Source organism: Lissotriton vulgaris, chromosome 1_1, assembly GCF_964263255.1.
Source record: "Lissotriton vulgaris chromosome 1_1, aLisVul1.2, whole genome shotgun sequence".
NCBI classification, from domain to species: Eukaryota; Metazoa; Chordata; class Amphibia; order Caudata; family Salamandridae; genus Lissotriton; species Lissotriton vulgaris.
In genome coordinates, this window is record NC_141685.1 from 767,679,370 (window position 1) to 767,698,407 (window position 19,038).

At 46.0% G+C, this 19,038-nt stretch overlaps 1 protein-coding gene across 1 annotated transcript in view; it reads left to right on the plus strand.

The window, feature by feature from the left end:
- The window catches only part of LOC147747796 (dimethylaniline monooxygenase [N-oxide-forming] 2-like), a 387,231-nt gene extending 370,496 nt beyond the window's left edge, over window positions 1–16,735 (plus strand). Inside the window, exon 9 of the mRNA XM_086955934.1 lies at window positions 15,606–16,735. Within this exon, the coding sequence (XP_086812060.1) occupies window positions 15,606–15,969 (364 nt within the window). The 3' untranslated portion in view covers window positions 15,970–16,735. The remainder of the gene's footprint in view (window positions 1–15,605) is intronic.
- The last annotated feature ends 2,303 nt before the right edge of the window (window positions 16,736–19,038 follow it).

The window sequence follows — 19,038 nt, forward strand, 5'->3', positions numbered from 1 at the left end:
AATGTATTGCCTAACAACCAAGCGGCCCTTGAACAAGACCAAAGACTCATCCACATAGCTATTTCTTTCCCTGGAGCATAGAATATCGATCTACAAAGTGATCAACGATAGTCAGAATCTTAAGAAGACGGTCACAATCAGGGTGATCTCATGGCAATGCTAAACCATTATCGACAAAATGCAGCTTCGAAAGCAGAAGCAAATACCAAACACGACACATGATTGCCGGAAATATAGCCATTCCCATCAAGGGACTAATAGACCAATATGTAGACATCAATGGCTTCCTAAGCAAGCCCATCAAAAAAGATAAACCCCAGAACTTCTTCATCTCTTCTAGAGTTGTGGGAGTCCACCGGGTAGTTCTAGAGTGGGGCCTGAGGCTGCCACTGTTGTCCCTCAAATACTGTTCAGCATACAGATTAGTCTGCTCAACAATCTCTGACAAAAATACATCGTCCATAACCAACTGAAAAGAATGTATAGGAAAAAAGTTTCAGCATCCGCTCTACACCAGTAAAGTCTGGCAATGTCGACTGCATCATGCCTGGGGCAACCCAGAGGTCAGCACTTCCAATGGGATGCCTTGCAGCCCCAGGCTGCAACCCAGATGCTTCTTGCTGCACTATCGGCACATCTATGTCCTCCCCTAAGAGCGGAACGTCGTCTGCACTAAGAAGGGCTTCATTATCCGATGGTTCCTTGTGGACAGAAAACTCTCTGCCAGAATCTTCCGCTGCCTCAGATGCAGAGTCAGTCTCTGAACCATGATCAGAGGAAGACCCTAAGAAAAATGCCAACAACCTGCTGAGCTGTAATCCTGTGGCTAACCATAATCCTTACAAAGAAGGGGGCATTCACAAACAAGTCAACAACAACCAACACTGTGCATAATAAGTAAGAAACAAAGTGTGGCTTTATTAAAAAGATCTGTATACTCAAAATCAATGTGACTCGCTTGCCAAAGATAGCTACACTCACCGGCACCTACTCTGCAGAGACACAGCAAAAAGCAACAATATCCCGCTGGAAAGAAAAAACAAAACCAATTACTCACAAGACAACAAAGTACACATCGAGCACAAATGCAAAAAGATTTTGACACTCAAAAAAAAGAAGCCAAACATACTGCTATTATTACACCATTTGCAAAAAAAACACATTCATGCAGGGAGATGAAACTCATTTAGAGGAATTAGTAAAAAAACATTTCTCTTACCAAACACATGCAACTACACAAACAGCAGAACCACCAGTAACAAAACCGCAACCTGGAACATCAATGTAAAGGGCAAAAGCCTTGAACTAGAATAAAAAGGAGAAATAAAATATTACAATTGCAATTCACAAGAACTAAAACAACATTATAACACGGTATGTCACTACCCAAATGGTCAATCTGCCAGATGGCCTTCAAATTGGGCCGAGAAAATGGGGGGTGATCTTGCCCAAAGGATCTAGTAGGGTTTTCTGCCAGGCAGATCTGTCCCCATGCGAGGCAGAAAGCACAGACAGAAATGTGCCCCCTTGCAAAAGAAATAGATCTCTGGTGCCTAGTAGGGTTTTCTGACCTGGGGGCAGAGAAGCCAAAATAACAGGTTGATCTCTCCCAGGGGGCAGAAAATACTTAAACACAATTTAACCCCCCTGGAAGCGACCCTTGGTCAAGGGGTCACTTCCATCTGCAATAAAAAAGAATACCTGGTGCCTAGTGGGGTTTTATGCCCCCCGCCACTCCCCCCCCTTGGGCAGAAAGGCCATAAAACAAGCTGATCTGCCCGTTGGGAGGGAGAGGGACAGACAAACGTCCAATAAATGTAGCCCCCTTGGAAGCAACCCTTGCCCAAGGGGTCACTTCCATACACTAAAAAACCAATCCCTGGTTCCTATTGGGATTTTCGAAAGGCCAACAATAGGGCAGATCTGCCCCCTTGGTTGGCAGAAAAAACATCCAGTTTGTATATCCCCCCAGGAAAGGAACCTTGCCCAAGGGGTTGCTTTCAAGCACTAAAAATACAATTGCTGCTGCCTAGTGGGGTTTTCTGCCCCCGACTGGGGGGCGAAAAGGCCAAATAAACAGGCTGATATGCCCCTGGGGAGGGCATAAAAACTCCAGAAAATATGAGCCCCTTTGGAAGTGACCTTTGTCCAATGGGTCGCTTTCATTTAAAAAAAGACATCCTTGGTGCCTAGTGGGGGCATTTCTGCTGCACGATCGCAACACTCTGCGCAACGGTGAAGCAGAAATGCCCTGCAAAGAGACATCAGGGGAGATGAAAGACTCTTCCCTCTCAGGAAAGACTCATTCCTCACCCCCAATGCCTATATGCATGTAGGAAACCCCCCGGGAGCAAGGACACCTGCCTTACGCCATTGGACGCCTGGAAGCAAAACGCCAGGAAGCAAATGGCTTCCAGAGCGTCCAGGGCTTCCTGATGACATCAGCACGTGCACTGACCTCATGGGATTGCCACGTGGGTTGGTGGTGGCATTGGAAACTCTTCCGCTGCCATCCTCGTTGGAGAGAAGTTGTTAGGCTGCCCATAGGGGTGAGCGCCAGTGATTCCCCAATGGGTGGGTGCCATGACGGAGTGGTTCTGTCATGAGCATAGAAAGGGTTAAACTAAAAAACACTGAAATTCACCAGTTATAGTTATCTCAAGTAACTATAACTTGTGCTGAATGTAATTAGAACTTGCACCCCCACCATGCACCCTTTTCTCATCAATAATTCCACTGCAAATGTTTCAGTCATGTTAGCAGTGATGTCATGGAAGGTGTCATGAGTGATGTAATATTTGGGGTAATTAGCAGTACATGATGAGGCTGCGATTTATAGGTACCTTAGGACACAAGTTATAGTTACTTGAGAGAACTATAACTATAACTGGTGGATTTCAGTTGTTTTTCGAGTTTAAAACTTAAGATGTTACTGAACATTTCACCTAACTAATAATAATGTTACTTTGCCTGCCAATATTTAGCTCTGTTTCCTGCTCCGTGCTTTCCTCGCTCCACTCTATACCCTAGCCTACTCATACTTCATAGCACACCAGTGGGCCTCTTATGTAACCATCTCCCACTGAAGACATTCAATCCCTTTAAAAATCAACAACAGGAAAACCAATACAGGGTAGCCGCCAAGTGCAGCTTGCCATAGAGGGTTAATAGTAAGAGATTTTTGTGTTTGTCAGGGTCTTCAAAGTAACCAAGTGTATGTTGTATTTTGGGAACACTTTATTGAATCCAAACTTGAGTGGATATCCGTTGGGAGGATTGAGCTTCAAAAAAATGTCTTAGCCTGTGTAGTTTTGTTCACCAGGGCATGGAGCCAAACACTAATGTAAAACAGCAGCACAGGAATTCACTGCATTCCAGTTAAATGCAACAAGCAAAGCAGGATAACATCTGCATACAGCAGCATCAGTTTGTAACTGATATTTCAGGGAACTCATGCTAGTTGAACCTTCATAGCTGCTTTAGCATAATCATTTTGTGGATGCGCATCCCGAAAGATATGACACAATATCAAACTGTGTGAAACTTGCGTGCACACCAAAAAAAGCCCCAAATGTTAGTGTTAATGACGCTTTTTCTTGTACACACATAGTTTTGTTCAAGGTGACAAAAATAAGGCAGTTTGTAGATTTTCCTTACCGTGTACTTGGTCAAATATGAGGGACAATCTATTTACCTTATGTTGTAGCGCAGGATGGGTTAAATTGAATTCACATTTCTGTCTCATAGAGGAAACCTAATTAACAGTTTCAAATGGTGGAAAGCTTGAGGCCCGGAAGAAGCTCTTTTATAAAGAGCATTTTGTAATATCCTGTTGTGTTTAAAATGTTCCTATGTACCTGGTTCCTAGCTGCTCAGCCAGTGTGGGTGTTCTATGTGGAATGTTATTGCGATGGACATGTTTGGAATGCTTGGGTGCCTGACAGTTGAAAATGGGCTGAGCAGCAGGGAGGCTGCTCCTGGTGGAATGCGGCTACTGATGTACTTGTCACCTTCCAGCTGTTACCTGGACTTAATAAATAATCTACTAATTTACTACTCGGCTACGTCTTGTACTTCCGTTCTTCCCATGGTACATCATCATTACATTTTGGCGATGAACTGGAGCCAAACTCATGCTCTACAAGTGGTCCTAAGGAAGTTAAAGATGCCATGTCAAAGAAGTCTTCAATGTGAAAGGAACCTAAAGAAACAACAGTTGAAGAAAGCACACAGTACAGTTCCAGGTGGAAGTGGTTCACAAATGACCGCACAGACAGCGCAAGGACATTTCCAGGAGGAAGTGTTGACACACAGGAAACAGGATCTACAAAAACAAGTAAAACTGGAGTATCGCACTTCGCAGCCCCACTAGTGTCCGTCACATCGGACAGCCCAAGCTAAGGCGTGCTGTGCTCACCAACATCACATCTGTTGGACCTTAAAGTAACAAGAATTGTGTGCTACATCAGACTCAACAAAAAACATATTGCCTAACAAATGGTGTTTCAGTGTGCTTTGGGAGAATGTCTGCCAGTACTACACAGTGTGGTGATGGGATTTCCTGCTATTGTTGTGCAGTGACAATCTCCTGTCCTGAGAAGACACTGGGTATGAGTGAAAATATGCCTGGCCGCTCAACGCAGTGCGAGGATATTATTGTGTTTTATCTGCATTGATTCAGCTCAACGTTTCTCTCAGCCCTCGTTGTGTATTGCAGCCACTGATGGTTTGGACTTTCCCTGCAACCTTTCGTGGCATGTTTTTTTTATCCATTTACTTTTCACGCATGAAAGCTACCACACGTGCTCAACAAAGTACTCAAAGTGATCTTGATGCCGGCATATGGAGATGATCATTTACCGTTGGTCAAACTTTGTGTTGACTTTGTTTTTTTAGTGTTTTTTTTATCACTTGCAGGACTTCCATGGATCCAGGGCACTGTGCACTTTTAAATAGTAGCACAAGCTGGTGCATGCGCACGCAGCTTATCTTTAGACTTGAATTGCGTGGCGCAACTGATGGATCTCCTGTGCTTCAATGGTGAGGTCAGTTGCTTACTCTGGATGTGCCTTGAGACACCCGGCGAGGGTCATCAGTGCCTGCCACCGTTTTGGGTTTAGCCGCAGCTCTCAACAGGCTTGGCAGCAGCATCTTGAGCCATCTGGTGCATCACACGCATGCGTGCTGCCATCTTTTCTTGGCAAGTTTCCTGCAGTTCTTAGTTCATATTTTTTTCTGCCTGCCTTTTCCAGCCGCCCAGTCCGGTGATCCTCATTAGCTTTTTCTGTCATGAAGTCTCTCCTGTGGCTCAGTTCTCGCGCGCACTACTCCTGTTCGTGCTTCACACATTTTCATGAAGGTACTGTGTGTCGTTAAGTTGTGTCCGCAGATTTTCAGCTTGACTTTTCTGTCTTTTTTGAAAACATTCATGAAGGCAGCATCTAATTTACATTTTTTTGCAGTCACACAACCTGAGTGTGTCTTCTTATCTGGTGTACTTTTGACCAGTCAGTAGCCAGATTAGCATTTATTGGGTGACCAGTGTGTAGCCAGCTAGATTAGCATTTCTCGGGTGAGAGGTCGTTCACCTGCGCAGGTTTCATTGTCTATGGTCATTGTGTGTTTCATCTGGCCATGTGCTATAGTGGTGGTGGTACTGGTGGTACGAGGACTGGTATTGTTTTATTTCCAATGTCTGGGTTGACGTTGTCCCAACATTCTTTATTTGTTCTGGCTACACATTTCAACTTCGCATTTTGCTTATCTACATGGGAGTTTTGTTGGGTATTGTCAGCCCATTTTACTACGTTGTATGTTCGTATTGATCTTACAGGAGGGTGGTCTTATTGTTTTTTATGGGTGGTGGTCACTTATTTTCGTGGTTTGCAATGCCACACTCTTTGGAGGCGGTACAAAAGGGGGTGGTGATGAACGGAGCATCTGAATCAATCAAACACTCACACCCAGTCAAAAGATCTGGGTTTAATCCATCACCGTTCTTTAGCCCACTCTGCCACCCCAGTTCAGACAATCTTTGGAGGCATCATTTAGGTGGTTTTGGCCTGTTTTTATATGTCAGTATCCCTCCCTTTAGGGATGGGAATGGGTTTTATTCCCTTTGCCATGCAGTAAGTCACATGACCCTTACAGGGGGGGTGGCTTAAGGGGTGTCACTCCCTTTTACACAGGTAATGGGTTGTAGTCCCATTTTTACACTGTAAGTCACGCGACCTTTACGTGAGGCGTGGCTTTATGGGGGTCTTTCCCATTTACACAGTTTTATGTTAAAATAAAATCAAACTCTTACCTGAGGGTGGTTATGATAAGTCATATTACCCTTACAGGAGGGGTGGCTTAATGGGTGTTAGCCACATCTACACTGTTTGCATTATGGGTAACAGTCCTATTTTTGCAACTTTTGTCCCTTACATGAGTGGTGGCAAGTTGGGTTTCAGTCCCTTCTTCACAGTTTTCGTTGTTGTATCTTACATGAGGAGTCTATACATGGGGTGCAGTTCACGCATAGGGATAGAGTTCTGGGGGTATATGTCTTCCATATTATCTCTTCACAGCGCTATGCCCTGCTTTGTGGTGCTTGGTTGGATGCCTCTTTTGCATCTTTTATAAGTTTAAGTTTATTATGTCTTTACATGTGGTGGTATCTCACTTTGTTCTTGTGAGCTTAACGTTCTTGAATCATTTCGATCTGTTTTTAATATTAAAGGGGGAGGATGGGTGACATTTCGTGTGCATCTAATCATTCTTCTTTCCTCTTTTGTTTAGTCTTCATTCCCTCTCATGATGTGGTGTTTTACCTTGCATCCCTGGGTTCTAAACTATTTCCTTCTTTTTTACATTGTTGTGCATAGTTGTTTCCTTTTGGCATTGTTTATTTAATTTCCAAGTTTGAGATGAGAAGATATGTGATATCATGTTGTTGTGTTTATACTGTTCCTATGTACCTGATTCCTAGCTGCTCAACCAGTGTGAGTGTTCTTTGTGGAATGTGGGTGTGATGGATATGCTTAGAATGCTTGGGTGCCTGCTGTGTCTCTTGACAGTTGAAGATGGGCTGAGCAGCAGGGAGTCTGCTCCTGGTGGGGTTGCTGCTACTAATGTACTTGTCACCTTCCAGCTGTTACCTGGACTTAATAAATAATCTAATAAGTTGCTACTTGGCTACGACTTGTACTTCATCTCTACCCATGGTACATCATCATTACACATTTCCCCTAGTCATGTTGCCCTTTTATGTACAAAGGCCTCAGATAGAGTTTCATCCACAAAACCCTCACCTTTGTTAATATGTGTCCCCACATTTTTATATTTATTTGGGAGGGGGAAGTAGGATAGTCACTAAAAATAGTTTTTGGCTCACCCTTTGCAGCCATGTCATAGCACTAATGTGTTCCTGGGGTGTCTCTTCTATAATCCTCGCTACGTTTGACAGGCAAGACATGGAAAGAATAGGAGAATTTGGCTTTAGAGGTCAATAAGTAAGAAATCCATTGTTGAGGGGTTTCATTCCAAATTATGTGAGGGCTTTCACTTACAATGGTGCATGGGCTCTCCCTTGCAAGAGATATTGTATACAAGGGTCTTGCAGTCTTCCAATTGGCCACTGAATGCCTGTTACACTTTCTCTTCTTTTGGCTGCAGCATGGCCAAAATACTGAGTGCTTCAGCGTGATTGCTGTCCTTCTGCTGAGCGCAGTGTGATTGAGGTATTTTTATTTTTTCTTCTTCCCCTGTCGTTCCTTGTGCATGTGGCATTTCCACTCCGAACGTTGACCGCGTGGCATCTTCCCTTCCACTCACCGCTGTCTGTGTTGCTTCTTCCCTTCTCACCCAATCCCCTGTTCTCTGTTACTACTTCCTCCTCCCACTTTCTTGTCTGTGTTGCTTCTTTCCATTCGACCCTCCCGTTCTCCATGTTTGCCATAAGAACAAAAAAGTGCCAAGGTGCATTTTTTTGCCCCGTTGACCTTTTTCTCCTACCCTCCTGCTTGTTATGTCAAGTCAAGTCAAGTCATAAAATTTATATAGCGCACTACATACCCAGAGGGTTTCAAGGCGCTTAGGAAGGGGAGGATGATTATTTGTCAAAAATCCACGTTTTAAGCTGTTTTCTGAACGCTAGGTGATTCTGGGTGAGGCGAAGGTAAGCGGGGAGTGAGTTCCATGTTCTGGCAGCCAGGTATGAAAAGGATCTGCCTCCCATGGTGGTCTTGTTGATGCGAGGTACAGTGGCGAGGGCTTGGCTGGAAGAGCGAAGTTGGCGGGAGGGGGTGTAGAAGGACAGTCGAGAGTTGAGGCAATCTGGTCCGATGTCGTAGAGTGATTTGTGTGCGTGGGTAAGCAGACGGAAAGTAATCCTCTTATTGACGGGTAGCCAGTGGAGGTCTTTGAGGTGACCAGAGATGTGTTCGTTGCGTGGGATGTCTAATATGAGCCTGGCTGAGGCGTTTTGGATTCGTTGTAGTTTCTTCTGGAGTTTAGCGGTGGTACCTGCGTAGAGGGTGTTTCCGTAGTCCAGTCGGCTCGTGACCAGGGCATGGGTGACTGTTTTCCTTGTTTCGGTGGGGATCCAGCGAAAAGTTTTTCTGAGCATGCGAAGAATGTTAAAGCAGGAAGAGGATACGGCGCTGACTTGTCTGTTCATAGAGAGTGAAGAATCCAGGATGACGCCAAGGTTCCGTGCGTGGTCTGTCGGGATGGGTGCATTTCTGAGGGCTTCCGGCCACCAGGAGTCGTCCCAAGCAGAGGGGGATTTACCTAAGATGAGGACTTCTGTTTTGTCTGAGTTCAGTTTCAGACGGCTTTGTTTCATCCATTCGGCGACTTCTTTCATTCCTTCGTGTAGGTTAGTTTTGGCGGTGCTGGGGTCCTTGGTGAGAGATAGGATCAGTTGAGTGTCATCCGCGTAAGAGATGATGTTGAGGTTGTGTTGGCGGGCGATGGCCGCGAGGGGGCTCATGTATACGTTGAAGAGGGTGGGACTGAGTGAGGATCCTTGTGGTACGCCGCAGATGATTTCAGAGGCTTCGGACTTGAATGGTGGGAGGCGGACTCTCTGGGTTCTTCCGGTGAGGAACGAGGTGATCCATTCCAGTGCCTTTCCTTGGATTCCGATGTTTCTGAGGCGTTGTAAAAGGGTGCTGTGGCAGACTGTGTCGAAGGCTGCAGAGAGGTCGAGGAGGATGAGGGCGACTGTGTCTCCATTGTCCAGTAGAGTTCGAATGTCGTCTGTTGCTGCGATGAGGGCGGTCTCAGTGCTGTGTTTGGCTCGGAAGCCAGATTGTGAGGGGTCGAGTGATTTGTTGGCTTCGAGGAAGGCGGCGAGCTGGTTGTTGACAGCTTTCTCGATGACTTTGGCCGGGAATGGAAGAAGCGAGATGGGTCGGTAGTTTTTGAGTTCGGTGGGGTCTGCTGTTGGTTTTTTCAGAAGGGCGGTGAGTTCAGCGTGTTTCCAGTCTTCTGGGAAGGTAGCGGAGTTGAAGGAACAGTTGATGACGTCTCGGAGGTGCGGAGCTATGACGGAGTCTGCTTTGTTGAAGATGTGGTGAGGGCATGGGTCTGTGGGGGATCCAGAGTGGATGGAATTCATCAGGCGGATGGTGTCCTCAGTGGAGATTGGGTTCCAGGCGTTAAGGGTGTTAACGAGGGGAAGATGGTCGGCTGATGGTAGGGTGGGTTGGCTTCCGGGTTGGTTGTCAAAGCTGTTGTGGATGTCAGCAATCTTGTTGTGGAAAAAAGAGGCTAGGGAATCGCAGAGGGTTTGAGAGGGGGTGATGTCGTTGGAGTTGGCCGAGGGGTTGGAAAATTCCTTGACGATGTTGAAAAGTTCCTTGCTGTTGTGGGCGTTGTTGTCAAGTCGATCCTTGAATGCTGTTTTCTTGGCTTTTCGGATCAGTTGGTGGTGAGTACGGATGGCGCTTTTGAAGGCGTCTTTGGTGTTGGTGGATGGGTCTTTTTTCCAGGCCTTTTCAAGGGAGCGGCACAGTTTCTTGGAATTCTTGAGGTCATCGTTGAACCATGAGGCCTTCTTGATGCCAGGTTTGTGTTGACGTTTTTTCAGTGGTGCTAAGGTGTCGGCGGTGTTGGATAGCCAGAGGGTGAGGTTGGAGGCGGCTTCGTTGGCGTTAGAAGAGAGGGCTGGGGAGGTTTGAAGGAGTGATGTGGAGATCTGGTCGGTGGTGATCTTGTTCCAGTTTCTTTGTAGAGTTGGTTGGAGGTGGATGGTGGGTTTCGGCTTGTTGTAGGTGAAGTGAACGCAGCTGTGGTCAGTCCAGAGGAGATTCGTAGTGTGGCTGAAGGAGACATGGTTGCTAGAGGTGAAGATGGGGTCGAGTGTGTGACCTGCGATGTGGGTGGGTGAAGTGACCAGTTTTTTAAGTCCGAGGTTGGCGAGGTTGTCCAAGAGGGTGGCGGTGTTGCGGTCGTTGATCTTTTCAAGGTGAAAGTTGAGGTCTCCCAGAAGGATGTAGTCTTTGGAGGGGAGCGCGTGTGGGGTGATGAAGTCCGTGATGTCTTCACTGAATTTTGCGCGGGGTCCTGGTGGTCTGTAGAGGAGGGTGCCTCGGAGTGTGGTTTTGGGGTCGATGTGGATCTGGAAGTGAAGGTGTTCGGAGTTAGCGAGGTTGTCGTCAGAGCTGGTTGAGATGCGGATTGATTTCTTATGGACGATAGCGATTCCTCCTCCTGTATGGTCGGTGCGGTCCTTGCGTGTGATCTTATAGTCATCAGGGATAGCGATGGCGATGTCAGGGGCGGAGGAAGCGTTCATCCATGTTTCCGTTAGGAAGGCGACGTCAGGAGAGATGGTGTCTAGTAGGTTCCAAAGGTCAATGGCGTGCCTGTGGACCGAGCGGGTGTTGAGAAGGATGCATTCTAGGTGGTTGGGGTCGGTAATCTGTGTTGTGGTCGCAGCGGAGATGTTGTCAGTGCCGCTAAATTTGCAGGAGAGGCAAGAGAACGGTCCATGGATGCGTCCAGGAGCGGCTTGGACGCAGTTGGGGGCGCGACCGGGGTTAAGGGCTAGGAGGGTGGCGGCATCGTAGGTAGCGCGGGGGGGCTGGGCAGCGCGAGGGGCAGGGGGTCTGGCGCTGGGCGCGGTCCAGGCGCGGACGGGCGTAGACGGGCTTACCTTTGGCGCACCTTCGGCGCGGACTGGGCGCGATCGCTGCGCTTGACCGCTGCGCGGAGAGGCATCTGTCATCTATGGGTAGTGGGAGGGGAAGGGGCGAAGGAGGATCCTATGGGAGGCGGTTGCGTGGTGGAGGGGGCGGTCTCAGGGCAACAACAACAACAGAGCAAATGGCGGCGGCAATAACACACAAGCAGATAGATCGACTTACAGGAAACTTGGAGCGTAATGTAATAAAACACTATTTCAACAGTGAGCAAAGCAGCTTTCATGCACAGCGTTACAAGAACATGAGACTTAGCATAAACAATTGCGCACAACCCGGCAGGCACGTTCTAGCGCTAAGCGTGGGCAGCAGCGCTATGTGGACTGAGTTATAAAGTGAGGAGAGCAGCGTTAGCAAGGCTAATCAGCACAATGAAAACGATACCAGGCAGAGTCAGCGAGGGCAGGAGGGAGCGACCGTGCTCAACCAGGTCGAGGCAGTTATCAGTGGTGTCTTGTCCCTTAGTTGTCTGTGTTGCTCACCCCCATCCACCATAAGAAAAAACACATTTGCAATGCAATGGCTCTTGAATTACTGAAAATTTGAGCTATTTGCATTGCAAATAATGTTTGTTGGATTTCTTTTAATCAAATATCCCATCTGTAACATAAGTAATAAAAAATAAATTCACCAAGCAAAGAACGGGTGCAGTACCACAGGCTGTTACTAGTTGTCCCTGTGGAGTTGTAAAGGGACCTCTACTAGCCACATAAGGTACTGCATCCTTAATGCAATTATAAAAAGAAAGATTGCAACTGAGCATGTTTCCTTTTTAAAAAAAAATCCTTATGGTACTGCTGGGATATTGATTGATAAAAATACAATCTAACAAGCATGATCCTTTGCAACACCAATAGCTGAAACTTTCCCTAATGCAAGACCTATTGCATTGCAAATGCTTGTTTCCTTATGAGACCAGGCTTTCCGTATAAAAGCAAATTGTGCTGGTATACACTTCCAGCCCGCATAGGAAGCTTCTGCAATAGGACTTTTCCAGCATCAGGAAATGCACAGAGCACTCATACAATTCCTTGATCTCAGCCTCCTCAAGTTTGAGAGCGATTACCTGCAAATGTAAGTTACCCATCGGGCCACCTTTTGCATACCGGCGTTCAGATATCTTACGATAGGGCCTTCAAGGCCCTATCAGGGAAAAGACCAAAGGACTTAGAAAACACCCAAAAGAGGAGGGCTGGGATGAGTTGTGGGCTGCCCTAGTGGAGGTACTCAGGGATGATACCTTAGCCCACTGAAAGAATATTTGAAATACCTCCAGGTTGACTTAAGTTTTGTGTGAAGGTGGCTGCTCCAGCCATGGCCACATTGGTTAGTACCACGTTTCGTCCCACCTTTTTTCACAAAACTTCTCAGCTACATAGGACCCGACAAAGGCCCCCCCCCCTCCAATGTAATCCCCTTCACTACATGTCAATCGCTCCTCCCTTCCTCACCCTTACGATGTCCCACTTACTACCCCTTGCCAGTCACCCAGCTGCAATTGTTGTTTCCACAATTCCAAGCACAATGTCAACACTTTCAGTGCACACTGTGAAAATGAACTATTTCAAGTTCCTTGGTTGGCATTAATTACCTTGACCCTGTTTCACTGTTTTCATGGAATTCTACACCCCTCTGGATTAATAGCAGATTCATTCCTCAGTACAATATTGCAGTGCTCGAACCCGCTGTTTCTACCATGCTATTCTTTTCATTTCTCTTTTTCTGTGTTCACATTCTTGTCCAGCAATTCGCTTCAATCATATCATTTGTAATCAATCATATCATTTGTAAAGCGCACTACTCACCCTTGAGGGTCTCAAGGCGCTGGGGTGAGGAATTCTGCTACTGCTCGAAAAGCCAGGTCCTGAGGAGTTTTCTGAAGGTCAGCAGGTTTTGGGTCTGCTGTAGGTGGATGGGGAGGATGTTCCAGGTCTTTGTGGCGAGGTGGGAGAACGATCTGCCGCCTGAGGTTGCTCTTCGGAATCGGGGGACTGTAGCGAGGGAGAGGTCGGTGGAGCGGAGCTGGCGGTTGGGGGTGTAGAAGCTGAGTCGTCTGTTGAGGTACGTTGGTCCGGTGTTGTGGAGTGCCTTGTGTGCGTGGGTGAGGAGCTTGAAGGTTATCCTCTTGTTGACTGGGAGCCAGTGCAGGTCACTCAGATGGGGTGTGATGTGGCTGCGGCGAGGGATGTCGAGGAACAGGCGTGCAGAGGCGGTCTGGATGCGTTGGAGCCGTCTCAGGAGTTTGGCTGAGGCTCCTGCGTAGAGGGCGTTTCCATAGTCCAACCTACTGCTGACAAGGGCCTGGGTGACTGTTTTTCTCGTTTCAGTGGGGATCCACTTGTAGATCCTACGGAGCATGCAGAGGGTGTTGAAGCAGGAGAAGGAGATGGCGTTGACCTGTTTAGTCATGGAGAGAGTGGAGTTGAGGATGACCCCTAGGTTGTGTGCGTGGTCGGTGGGTGTTGGAGCGGTTCCCAGTTCGGCCACCAGGAGTCATCCCAGGCCGAAGGGTTGGATCCGAGGATGAGGACCTCCATCTTGTCCGAGTTCAGCTTCAGTCGGCTGTTCCTCATCCATTCAGCAAAGGCCTTCATTCCTTCGTGATGGTTGGTTTTGGCGGTGTGGGGGTCCTTGGTGAGGGAGACTATCAGCTGGTTGTCATCAGTGTAGGAGAGGATGTTGAGGTCGTGCCGATGCGCGACATGGGTGAGCGGTGCCATGTAGATGTTCAACAGAGTTGGGCTGAGGGATGAGTCCTGAGGTACGCCGCAGATGATCTCTGTGGCTTCGGAGCGGAAGGGGGGAAGGCAGATGCTCTGTGTTCTGCCGGAGAGGAAGGAGGTGGTGCAGTCCAGGGCCTTCTCTTGGATCCCAGCGTTGTGGAGGCATGTTCGTAGTGTGTGGTGACAGACCATGTCGAAGGCGGCTGACAGGTCCTGGAGGATGAGGGCCGCCGTTTCTCCGTTGTCCAGCAGGGACTTGATGTCATCGGTGGCGGCGATGAGGGCAGTCTCGGTGCTGTGGTTGCTGCGGAACACGAACTGGGAAGGGTCCAGGATGTTGTTCTCCTCGAGTTAACGGGTCAGTTGTTCATTGACGGTCTTCTCGATGACCTTTGCCGGGAACGGGAGCAGTGAGATGGGCCGGAAGTTCTTGAGGTCCTTGGGGTCCGCCTTGGGTTTCTTGAGTAAGGCGTTGATCTCGGCATGCTTCCAGCTCTCCGGGAAGGTTGCTGTCTTGAAGGAGGTGTTAATGACTTTCCGGAGATGGGGTGCGATGGATGTGCTGGCTTTGTTGAAGATGTGGTGTGGGCATGGATCTGACGGAGATCCGGAGTGGATCGTGTTCATGATTTTGATGGTGTCATCGTCGTTGATGTTCGTCCAGTAGAGCAGGCGGTTTGTGCGGAGGGTGGTCGTGGGGGCAGAGGTCTCAGTGGTTGTCGGGGCAGTCGTGGCGTTGAAACTGTCGTGAATGTCTGTGATCCTGCGGTGGAAGAAGGTGGCCAGCGAGTCGCACAGGTCTTGCAAGGGTGGGACGTCGTTGGTGTTGGAGCTGGGGTTGGAGAGTTCCTTCACGATGTTGAAGAGCTCTTTGCTGTTGTGCGCGTTGTATCTAGGCGGTCTTTGAAGGAGGCCCTTTTGGCGGATCTGATGAGGTGATGGTGTCTGCGGGTGGCATTCTTGTGTGTGGCGTGGCTGTCCGGTGTTGGTTCACTGAGCCAGATCTTCTCCAGCTTTCGGCAGGTTTGCTTGGAGGCCCGGAGGTCTTCAGTGAACCAGCTGGATTTCTTGTTGGTATGATTGTTGGAGGGTTTCTTGATCGGGGCGAGGGTGTTGGCGCAGTCGTTGATCCACTGTCTGAGGTTGCGGGTGGCGGGGTCGGTATGGTCGGCGGGTGGGCTCTGGGCACTGTGTTTAGCTCGTGTTATGCTTCTCCTGTATACTGAATGTGAACAATAAGAAACTCAATAAAAATAAGTGTTAAAGAAGCAGTGGAGGAATATAAATATACATTACCAGGTCGAATTCCTTATTGTCCTAGATCTTGATGACTTCACCGTGTACTTGACAAGTAGTCTTTTCTGTGCTGCAAGGTTGGGTGAATGCAATATGTGCAAGACTAAAATGTTTTAATTTTTGTTGATGATACAGCTAATACACTGATATTTTTCTTTCAGTCAATATTATTTATATATTTGCACCTTGTCAGGTTCTATGTTTCAGTGAGGGAGGTTAAAGCATGATATTTATAGTGATAGATTTAGGGAGAGAGGATTACGTTTAATATTATGGAAGATGGTGGATTATCATAGTAAACCTGGGGGTGGGGGGGGGGTGGGGGCGGTATTAAGACATTTCATAAACCTGCCCTTATTCTATCTTTGTTTTCTCTTTTCCATTTTCATTCAAGGTTTGGGAAAGATAAGAGTCGGATCCTGCTGTCTGATTTCATTCCATACATGGACGAATTGGCCATGGAAATTGGAGCTAAACCCAGCCTAAGCCTTTTCCTTGAGGATTTTAAATTGGCCAGGGAAGTCTTTTTTGGCCCATGCACCCCGTATCAGTATCGTCTGACTGGCCCGGGGGCGTGGAAAGGGGCAAGGCAAGCAATCTTGACCCAGTGGGAGCGAACATTAAAGCCCATGAGGACTCGGGTTGTCCTTGAGGTGCCTAGAACAACCCCAAGATGGTGTTTTGTCATGGTATTTGGGATTCTGACTGTTACACTTGGTGCTTTAGTCAATTGTAAATCTTTTAAATCTCTTTTCTAGCAGAGTCAAAAAAGTCAATTTAAGGGAAAAAGATATGTTTTCATTTAGGCGGTACCACAATTACACTTAATTTGGGATTTTTCTGTACTCTACTGTAGAAGTCCCTAAAAATGTAAGGCATTAGAGACTGTATAATTATAAATGTGAATATTTGTAAAAAATTGTATAAATTTAATAAAAATGATGTTATCTATAGCAACAATTGAGCACAACCCAGCTTGATAAATTAGGGGATTTTTATGTAGTGAAATAAATCTTGCACAGAGATAATTACAATATCAAACACCCTTGTTACTTGTATTATAATTACAAAATGGACCAAGCCCAGCCATTTCCACTGCGAAACCTCTTATAGAAGTGACCAGCAAGAATGGTATGCAGTTCATCTAAATACTAAAACTTATCCTCACAAGCTGTTGAATTGTGCTTCTTTAAACTGGAAAAACCAATCAGCACAAGTGTTATAGAAAGCGCTACAATGAAAAGTTTGTTAAAAGGTACTTAACCAAGGTGTCTGATTTTTAACAAATACTAACAAGCCAAAGTCAAAATAATAACAGCATGTAGATGAATGGATGGTTGTATTTCAAGGTCATGTTCACAAACAATGTACTTTTGAATTGCTGTGATTTGTTTATTTTTGTGCAATCTGTCCCACATGTTCTGGAATATATGCTTTTTGCATTATCTCCTCAAAGTCTCCTGCTTGTGATCTGCCATCTGACTGTCTACTGCTGTTTACATAATAAATCAATTCCACAAAGCATGGGATTTGGCTCTACATTTCCTGCGTTGACCCTGGCTACACTTGGGTATAAAGGTGTCATGAGCCTCCCACTTTAGCTGCTTGAGGGGCTAAGGTGGCCCTGGGCAGTTCTATGTAACATAAAACATTTAAAATGGTTTATATGCTGTACCACTCAGTTGATAACATTAAACAATTGGATCTACACACCCACAGACGAGACAGCCTTTTGGCTAATTCAAAAAGTAATCGAAACTAGGCCTTAGCCAGCACTAATCTATGGTAGAGACCCACCAAATACATGACCAAACTAAAACCTGTGGGTAGACAAGCTTGAATTACAGTACTGCAGATCATTGGGTGGGAATGGGTCATTACCAGAGAGACGCCACTGTGGGCCAAATATGCTGTAAAATAGGTCTGGACATTTATTAAATACACAAAATGTGATGTAATGGTGATATGGAAGGTTGGTGACATGTGGAGGGCTGATGCTATAAAAACATTTCAGCAGTTAAAGTAAAAATACTTCCGACAATACGCCCAACTATACAAATGTATATACTTACAACACTCAATAGGAAAAATGTATAATTACAGTAATACTGCGATATATCCCCACTAGTAAATAGAGTACTTAATGAACCACTGAGAAGAAAAGCGATACCCATGAGTTACCCATACGTGTTAATGCAAATACAAGGTAACCGGTCAGCCAGTCCTTGGTCAGCGGATGAGGATTAGGAGGAGGCCCTATGTTCACCTATAGAGGTGGTGATTAGGAAGAGATTACCCTTAGTACAATTGAATTAATTACACTAGGAACCCACTCAACACTATTGGGTATATACAATCGGATTACTGCTAAAGGAGAGGATAATTTTTCACACACGGTGGAGGTGACTAAATCACAGGAACTCAAATCAAATGGAACACTACATTTATGTTATGTTATGTTATATGGTTTTATATAGCGCTCAGCTGCCCCAGCCAAGGGGCATCCCGGCGCTGTCACTAACAAGAAGGGCAGACTGCCCCAAACAGGAAGCACAACAAAACTCAACAGAACAACTGTCTAGAGCTTACTTTACAGGAAAAAGATGGGTCCTAATGGCCTTTCTGAAAGTCAGCAGATCTTCTAACCCACGGATCTGGATCGGCAAAGCGTTCCATAATTTAGCAGAAAAATAGCGGAACGAGCGGCCACCCATCCTGGAGCGTTCACCTGTGGAACCGCTACCAAGTGCTGCCCCAAGGAGCGCAGTGCTCGCAGGGGAACATACGGGGTCAATAGCGTACCGAGCATAGGTGGAGTGGCGAGCTTTAAGATCTTAAAAGAAAGACAAAGAGCTTTAAATTGGATACGCTCTGCCACAGGGAGCCAATGAGAAGGGAGATTGGCCTGAAATTCTCCGGTGTAGTGGGATCCAGTGTTGACTTTTTGATAATAGGGGATACCCACGCCTGTTTCCACTTCGCTGGTATCACATGGAGTGATATCTGAGTCTGACCCAAATAAGATCTGGGCAGCTTTTCAGAAATATTACCAGACCTTATATTCGAATGAATCTGAGTTCTCAGTCTTTCAAAGCCATGATTTGATTGTTATCTGGAATCTATGATGTCGGCATTATTGACCAAGGAGGAGCAAGAGCACCTTGACGAGCCCCTGTCCTGAGAGGAGATTTCTGTGGCAATGTCAAGTTTGCCCAAAGGAAAAGCTGCCTGTCCAGATTTAATTCCCATCGAATTTTATAAGAATTTTGCAGGACAGGTAACCGATGTTATGATAACTCTGTTCAAACAAATCTTTAAGGCTGACGCTCCACCTAAATCCTGGGCATTGGCATAAAGTATTGTTTTTCCCAAAAATATAATACATTTTTGATGCAATTTACTTTAAACTGATAATTATCTATGTATAATACTTAGTTGATTAATTGTTTTTTAAATTATTTGTAGATTTTTTAATATTTGTGTATTTGTTAATCAGGTTATTTAATAAGTAAATTGTGTTAATTTTATATTTATGAATGAGTCAATTGTCATTTTTTAATGTAATCATTCAATAATAATATTTTTCCATTGTTATAATATTTTTTTGATATTACAAAATGTTACTTTTAAAATTATACATTTCTTTGATTTTTAATTAATGAATACATGTATTATTTTAAATATGTTTTCTTTTTTTATTTATATCTCATTGTTTTATTTAAACAATGTAGGAAGGGAATAGTACATCTAACCCCTCAAATGTCCTACACTTTCCCTACTTTGCCTACGTTGGAGTGGAAATAGTGAATGTGACCCCTTTCTGTTAG